This window comes from Sus scrofa, chromosome 6, assembly GCF_054392235.1.
Source record: "Sus scrofa isolate SSC_HxYL_T2T_F1_AM1 chromosome 6, Sscrofa_HxYL_maternal_Yorkshire_Landrace_v2.0, whole genome shotgun sequence".
Lineage (NCBI taxonomy): Eukaryota > Metazoa > Chordata > Mammalia > Artiodactyla > Suidae > Sus > Sus scrofa.
The window spans coordinates 93,300,285-93,308,908 of NC_139388.1; the positions used below are offsets into that span (position 1 = coordinate 93,300,285).

The following is an 8,624-nucleotide window of genomic DNA, read 5'->3' on the forward strand; positions in this document are numbered from 1 at the left end:
TACAGGGAAATTCAGTTGAAATATAAGGCAACAGGTGAAAGCATTTGTGTGAAAGGTTGCACAAACATGTTGCATTAGTAACAGCAATAGTTTAGAAAGCTTTTATGAGCAATTTTGGGCAACACCAGTAAAAAGGTGTGATTTTTTACATTCAACAAAGGGGAGTGTTAAGAGAAATACTGGATTGGATTCTCTCCTAGGCCTTCTTGGTCCCACCATTCCAAGGTTACACAGAGCTCATCTGCACAGACCTGATACCTGCTGCTGCCTCTCACTCTGCACTCAGCCCCAGGGTGAGACAGCAGGCACTCAGCTGCTGAGTCTCCCCTGGTCTTGCTCCATCCTCACACCCACTCTAAAACACCTTCCTGGACTATCTCTGTGCTCACCCCTGCAAGCCCTTTCATCTTTCTCAGGGATAATCACCTGCATTTTTTAAAGCATGCCTTTGAGTGTTCTGGTGATTTCTCTTTTGGGGAAGGGCCTGCCTAGTTTTTATCAGCCTGGGAAGTCTCTGTTCCTTGTTTTTTGGTCTTTTTAAGGCCACACCTATGGCATATGGAAGTTTCTAGGCTAGGGGTTGCATCAGAGCTGTGGCTGCAGGCCTGTGCCACAGCAACACCAGGCCGAGCCACAACTGCGAACCACACCATAATTCATGCTGGATCCTTAACCCACCGATGGAGGCCAGGGATTGAATCCACATCCTCATGGATACTAGTTGCATTTGTTACTGCTGAGCCACAAGAGGAACTCCAGCCGGGGAAGTCTCTGAATGGGCGAGTCTCACCAATCAGCCAGAGGCTTCTCTTGTGGTGCAAATGCCTCCATTTCAGACTCAGGACTCCATAAGTGGAGTGGAAGAGTCTTCTGTTAATTCCCTCTCCATCTATACTGTCGCCACTTGAGTCTAGGCCAACCTGCCTTTCATCCAGACCCCTTTCCCAGGCTGCATCAGATACTTCACTACCTTCTCCTTGTGACCCTAGCAGGTGCTTTCTAAGTCAGTGCAGCCCACTGCCCCTGCTCTACATTCTTCAGTGGTTACACAGCATCCTATGGTAAGTATAAAATCTTTACCTTCACTTACAAAGCCCATCTAATCTCACCCACAGCATACGCTCATCCCTTCCCACTGGGCCCCTCAATGAGCTCCAGTTGGCCTTCCTTAAGTTTTCCAAAAGTTCTAATATCTTCCCTACCCCAGGGTGTCTGAACACATCATCCCCCCTCCTTGACCCATGGTTCTAACTCTTCAAAACAAGTGAACAAACACAATGAATGGGAAGTCCCATGTGGCAAGTGGGTTATGGATCTGGCACTGTCACTGCAGTGGCCCTGCCCCCACCAAAGAACGAAGTCTCTCACCTGGCTAACTCCTATTCCTCCTTCAGAGCTAGGTTTACATGTCACTTCCCTGGGGAAAGCTTCCCTGATGCCACCTCAGACTAGGCTGGCTCTGCTGCTCAGGGGCACCTGCTTGTTCTCTTTTTGATTACTTGATGAATGGTTTCTCCATCACTGCACTGTGAGCTCTGAAGGGACAAATAAGAACAGACACGGTGCCAGCCCTCAAGAAGTAACGGTCCTGATGTGCGAGAGCAAAACAGTGACCAGTGTACTGTGGAGAGTGTGGAAGAGTTGGTGAAGGGAAACCTGGACTGAGCCCTCAAGAATGAGCAGGAGTCAGCTAAGGAAGCTGGGCTAAGGAAGGGGCCTGTGGTTTCCTGAGGCCTACAAGCATTTTAGAAAATAAAGGGCAAAGCCGAAGTGGTGAGCGATAAAGCTGGAGAGGGCGACCCATGGAGGGCCTGGTCAGCCCTGCTGCTGATGGGGAACCACCAAAAGTTTGAAGGAGGTGGGACATGACGACATTCACACTTCTGCTAGGTCACTCTAGAGATGGGCATGGGTGATAGGTCCAAGAGTGACAAGATCAGAAATGGAGGAAGACCAGTCAGGAGGCTGTTGTAATAGTCTAGGAAAGAAAATACACGAATATGAATAAGGACAGTGATGGAAAGGATGAGAGGATGGGACTGGTTCAAGATACATTAGGCAAAAAAGATGTACTGGTAATTAAATAGGTGTGTTGACTCAGGAAAACAAAGAGTCAGGAAGAGCTACTGGCTCCTAAACAGGTGACAGGGTGGTTGCAGTGCTGTCAGATGAGGGAGAAAATGCTGAAGGGGGAGCAGATTTGGAGAGAAGATGGTGACAATGACTTCGGTGTGTACTGTCTATGGTGACAGTGGGATATCTGGGATAATTGTCCAGCAGGAGCTATTCTTAAATACTAAAGCTCAGAGAAGAGGACTAGGAGTCACTGTAATAAGAAAATAGAGGAGCTCGCTCAGGAAGTGTATTGGGTGAACAGAGCAACTGGCTGAGGACAAGGCCCCTCAAACACCACCTTTAAGGGGCAGGCAGAGGAGGAACTCATGAAACAGGAAAGGAAAGCCTGGATAACCATGTGGAGAATTGAGAAAGAATCGTGTCACAAAAGTCAAGGGAGTAGAGTTTCAGGAAAGAGGGAGTGATCACTAGTGTCTAATGCAGCAGAAAGGTCCAGGAAGATAAGGGCTGAAAAACATCCAGTGAATCTGGCAAGTGGGAGGTGAAGCCTAGTGTTTATATAGATAAGTCTGTGTAGTGGCTTCTGGGTGGGGAAGGAGTGAAGAGAGATCCTGCTGTTGACTTCCAATTTTAAAAAGTAGGAGGATAGGTTGTCTCTTGGAAGTGGCTGAACAGGGGACTTGAGGGGAGAGTTAGATTTGGGCAAAGTTTCTCAAGGCACGGGAGAAGCAAAGATGAGACTGAAAAAACTTGCTGGGGCAGGGGTTTGGGGGTGAGGGGCCCAGATGAGTTTGGGGAACCTGTGGTAGGGCCAAAGAGCAACGTGACTTTCCTACCACTGTCTGTGGGCAAGCACACACACACACTCCAGGAGGAAGTAAGGAGCAGAGGAAGGCAGATTACAGTACCATCTCAGAGCTGTATTTTCTAGGGCAATATATGCTATGGGGTACAAAAGAATTAGGGATGCTGGGAATTGAGTGGTACAGATGGAGCCAGAATAGGAAGGGGAGCAAGGCAGGTAAGCACTGAAAGACCAAGAATGAAATGGAAGGAAAAATGGACGGGTGGTATTTGAGAGGTTTCCTCATCACTCTCGGTACTTAATAAAAATAGCTAAGGCTTATACAGTACTTACTATGTGCTAGGTATTGTTCTCTGTGCTTTACCTTTACATATTTAATTTCCAGAACAATCCTATCAGGTATTACCAGACTCTCATTTTACAGATGAGAAACTGAGGCTTGAGAGGTTAAATCACTTGCCCAGGTTGATAGAGAAGTAGAAAATTAAATCTTTTCTTTCCAAATGGGGAACTGTCAAAGGCAGAAACAACACCGACTCCCCTAAATTCAAATAAGAAAACAAAGATAGAAGGCTAGTTAACTACTAATTTTTGTGAGTCATGATAAGACCAACCTTGAGAGTCACACACAAGAGGCCCTCATACCACATTTGCTAAATGAATGTCAGACTCCTTCCAGCAGATTGCTCAACAAGAAGCAAGCTACTTTGGGGTCTCTTCCATTACGCCTCAGATTGAAATTCTCTGAGTCTTCATCAACAACATAAACACCTCAAGGCATTCTTAGATTTGCTGGGCTGTAGGAGGGAAGCCTCCTGGAGTCAGCCTTGAAGCAGGACTCACCCCAGTTGCTTGAGGTAAATAGTAATTAACTTTTTCCAGAATTCAGTTGGGTTGGTTTTGACAAACTAGCATGGAATGAAACAGGAATGCACAGGGCACTGTCCACTGGCAAAGCCAAGTCTCACTCATCCCACAGGGATTGCTGTCTCCCCACTGGACTGAGTTTTGGGAGACCCAGGACTGCATCTGTTTGGCTAACATCGGTATCCTCAGGACCTGTCAGAAAGTGCTGGGTGTGGCATAGACTCTTAATATTTGAATGAATATAAGAGTAAGCTTCTATTTCTAGAATCCTTTTTCTTCAAGGTCTAGATCAAATGTTCTCTCTTCTACGAAGCTGTGTACTTTCCAAGCAAAAATAAATCGTTCCTTCCCATGGGTTTCCACGACACGGTCGCTCCCAGCCTCTAAGACTGTCTTTATTTCACGGTAGTTAGACACTGGTCTGAGTCGGGTTGTGTTCTCCCTTAGACCAACAGGAGCTAAAAGTAGGGCCTCAGTCGGTTTCATCCCAGAGGCTTGGCGGCCACACAGGTCAGGCGGGGTGGCTCGGACCAGGTTGCAGTGAGGCGGCGCGGGGCCCTACCCTAGAAAGGGCGCTGGCCCGGCTTACCTTCTCCTTGACTGCCTGGTAGCTCTGCTGCAGCCAGCTCCGCCACCATCCCACGTCCTCCCTGTGGAAGACAGACACATCTGGCGGCCCCGCGGTGCGACTTTCGCCCGCGCAAAAATCGGGTCTCAGCTTCCCCCTCAGATGTGGCCCGCGGACCGAGGCTTCGAAAGCCGCTTCCCCACCCCCTCACTCTGCGACTCCCCGCCTTTTCAGCTCCGTCCACGCCCACGCTGGCCTCCAGCTCCCCGCGGGGACCCTGGCCCAGCACCCCAACCCTGGGAGAATTCAGGGCCCAACGCCCGAGAACTAGATGACGGGCTCACCCTTCCGCCATCTTGCCCGCATGACATCATCACTATTTACTGACCTTTGACTTCCGACACGGCACCGCCCCCTCAAGCGCCGCCCCGGAGAGCGGGGCCCAATCCTCAGGCCGACACCGCCCTCAGCCCAATCTCCGCCCCGCTCCTTCACTAGGCTCCGCCTCTTTAAGCTGCCTCTAGTCTCCGTCCAGAGTTCGGACTTAAACTCCGCTCGGTCCAATCCTCACCCATTTTCGTCTTCAGGCCCCCTCCCCCTCACTGTTAGCCCCACCCCACCAACCTAGAACCTTTATCGATATCAGCGGACATGCGATACGGTGGCCGCTTTGGACCAAGATCAGCCCTCTGGCTGTGGGCTTAGAGAGCTGGGAGTAGAGGAAGAAAGGGAGCGAGCCTGGCCGCTGCTCGAATGTCCGTAGGTCCTAAGCTCAAGGCTAGGACCGCCCCCCTTTATGAAACCAGCAGCGTAGCAGCTGCCTGGGGCTCTTTGGGCTAATTCAGCAACCGCAGTTTGCGGAGCTCTGGGCCAGGGCTTGGAGGTGTTTGGAGGAAAATTCAGAAGTGACTTCGATGCAGCCTCGGGAGACGGTCTCAGGATATTGGGGAGACACACATTTAGTTACCTCAGTTCTTGGCGACTTAACTCAGAATAGCGTGAGCTGGATGGGATCTGGAGAAATCCGGAGACAGTCTGGAGGAAGGGGATTGAGTGTGTAGTGGGGTGTGTGTGTGTGTGTGTGTGTGAGCTGGAGACACTTTCCAGAGCAGGCTTCCACTGCCCATGCTGCCTCATTTGCTTGCCTGCACCTGCATCCTCATACTTTGTACTGGATCCCATTACCTCTTGTCTGAAGGCGTAGCTTTAGTAATTATTTTCCCCCATTGCGTTCTCTTTCCCCTCTTTACCGGATTATTTGTGTCATCATGTATACTTTTATTATCCCCATCGTAAGCAAACAAAAACTTGACCCTCATCATTTCCCTGTTCCCCTTTGCAACAAACTCCTCCATTCTCTCTTTTTTCTTTTTTCACTCGTACTTGCCGCATATGGATGTTCTTGGGCCAGGGATCAAATCCAAGCCACTGCTGCGACCTATGCCACAGCTGCGGCAGTGTGGATCCTTAACCCAGTGCACCCGGCATTGAACCTGAATCTCCAAAGCCACCGCAGCTGCTGCAGTCAGGACCTTAACCCACTGAGCCACAGTGGGAACGCCTCCATTCTCTCTTGAGCTCACTTCAGTGAGGTTTCTACCTCTCCACTGTACTTTAAATCACTTTTGCTAGGGTGCCAAGGGCAATGACCAATTTTCAGCTCTTTATAGTATCTTATTTAATGCAACTGATCTCTTTCCTTTTATGTTCATTTTCTTCACGTGGCTTCCAGGACATCATGACCTCCTGACTTTCCTTCTACCTCACAGGCATCTCCTCAAGGTTCTTCGCTGTTTTCTTTTCTTTCCTTTTTTTTTTTTTTTTTTTTGTTTTTTTTGTTTTTTGGTCTTTTTGCCTTTTCTATGGCTGCACCCGCGACATATGGAGGTTCCCAGGCTAGAGTCGAATCAGAGCTGTAGCCACCGCCCTACGCCAGAGCCACAGCAATGCAGGATCCGAGCTGCGTCTGTGACCCACCACAGCTCACCGGCAACGCCAGATCCTTAACGCACTGAGTGGCCAGGGATCATACCCGAAACCTCCCGGTTCCTAGTTGGATTTGTTAACCACTGAGCCACGATGGGAACGCCTCCTTTCTTTAAGACTCACACCCACAGCATATGGAAGTTTCCAGGCTAGGGGTTGAATTGGAACTACAGTGCTGGCCACAGCAACACCAGATCTGAGCCACTTCTGCAACCTACACCACAGCTCATGGCAATGCTGGATCCTTAACCCACTGAGTGAGGCCAGGGAGCAAACCTGCATCCTCATGGATCTGCTGCACCACTACCGGAACTCCTATTTTCTCATCCATTTCTTGTTGCTAGAATATCCTTAAGGCTCAGTCCTTGACCCTCTCCTTTTCAATGTCTGCAGTCATTCCTCAGGTAATGTTATCAAGTCTCATGACTTTAAATGCCACTGGTGTCTCTCCAGTTTTCTCTCTAACTCACACATCTCTGAAACCTAGATCACTATCTCTTTTTGGATGTATAATGGACCTATTAAACTTAACATGTCCCCAAACTCCTGTTGTATCCATTTAACTTCCTGCACACTTCCCCAAAGCTATAAATGACAACTTTATCCCTCCAGTTGCTCAAACCAAAAAGCCTCGAGACTTTAATTCCTTACTTCTTTCGTATTCCAAAGCTAATTCCTCAGCACATCTAGTTGGCACAACATAAAAAACAAACAACAGACTCCAGATGTTTCTCACCACCTTCACTGTTACTATGCAGGTCCAGGCCATCATCATCTCTCACTTGGATAACTCGTATCTCTGTGTCCACTTTTGCTTTCCATTAGTCTAGTCTTAATTCATCCTAAAAGTAATCTTTTTTTAAAAAAAACACAGGATAGTGGGAATATAAAATCATGCAGCTGCTATGGAAAACAATATGGTGACTTGTCAAAAAATTAAACATACAGAATTCCCACTGTGGCACAGAAGTAATGAACATGACTAGTATTCATGAAGATGTGGGTTCGATCTCTTCCTCGCTCAGTGGGTTAAGGATCTGGCATTGCTGGGAGCTGTGGTGTAGGCTGGTAGTTGCAGCTTTGATTCCACCCCTAGCCTTTAGAAATTCTTCGGGTGCGGTTCTAAAAAGACACACACACACACACACACACAATTAAACATACAACTACCATGTTATCCAACAATTCCACTTCTAGGCATATAACACAAAAAATTGAAAGCGGGAAGGCAAACAGATATTTGTACACCCATGTTCATAGCTGCATTGTTCACGATAGCCAAGAAGTGGAAGCAACCCAAGTGTCCATCGACAGATGAATGGATAAACAAAATGTGGTATATATACATACATTGCAACATTATTTGGCCTTAAAAAGGAAGGAAATTCTAACACATGCTGCAACATGGAAGCACCATGAAGCCATTACACCAAGGGAAGTAAGCCAGTCACGAAAGGACAAATACAGTAATATTTCACTTATATGAGATGCCTAGAATAGTCATATTCGTAGAAGCAGAAAATAGAATGGTGGTAACCAGGGGCTGCTGGAAGATGTAAATGAGGAGTTATTGTTTAATGGATTCAGAGTTTGAGTTTGGGAAGGTGAAAAAGTTTTGGAGATGGATGGTGGTTATGGTTGCTTGGCAATGTAGATGTACTTAATGTCTCTGAACTGTGCACTTAAAAATAGTTAGCTGGGAGCTCCTGTTGTGGCTCAGTGGTAACAAACCCGACTAGTATCCATAAGGATGTAGGTTTGATCCCTGGCTTTGCTCAGTGTGCTAAGGATCAAGCTTTGTGGTGAGCTGTAGCTTAAATTCTGAGTTGCTATGGTTGTGGTGTAGGCTGGCAGCTGCAGCTCGGATTCGACCCTAAGCCCAGAACTTCTAAATGCTGCAGGTGTGGCCCTAAAAAAGCAAACAAACAAACAAAAAAACAAACAAACAAAAAACAGTCAACTATAGGGCGTTCCCTAGTGGTCTAGTGGTTAGGACTCAGTACTTTAACTGCTATGGGCTGGGTTCAAACCCTGGTCTGGGGACTGAGATACCACGTAAGGCCATGGCCAAAAACAAAACAAAACGAAACAAAAAGTTAACAGTAATAAAATATAGTTCAAAAGAATATGTATGTATGTGTGTATGTATAATTGAATCACTTTGCTGTATGGCAGAAATTAGCACAACATGGTACCTCAACTATACTTCAATAAAATAAATAAATTTAATTTAATTTAATTTTTTTGCTTTTTAGGGCCGCATCTGCGGCACATGGAAATTCCCAGGTGTCAAATTGGAGCTACAGGTGCCAACGTATACCA

General features: G+C 47.3%; 1 protein-coding gene across 5 annotated transcripts in view; it reads right to left on the reverse strand.

Annotated features, from left to right (window-relative positions):
• The window catches only part of BSDC1 (BSD domain containing 1), a 26,940-nt gene extending 22,017 nt beyond the window's left edge, over window positions 1–4,923 (reverse strand). For 3 of the 5 annotated variants that reach the window (XR_014807404.1, XR_014807407.1, XM_003356284.5), the window contains exons 1-2: window positions 4,661–4,698; window positions 4,338–4,398 (exon numbers count right to left, since the gene is read on the reverse strand). Coding sequence is in view for 1 of the 5 variants with exons in the window: in XM_003356284.5 (XP_003356332.1) it covers window positions 4,338–4,398; window positions 4,661–4,671 (72 nt within the window). In the remaining 4 variants the exon portion in view is untranslated. The other 2 variants (XR_014807405.1, XM_005665183.4) reach the window with 1 other exon arrangement.
• Window positions 4,924–8,624: the final 3,701 nt, after the last annotated feature.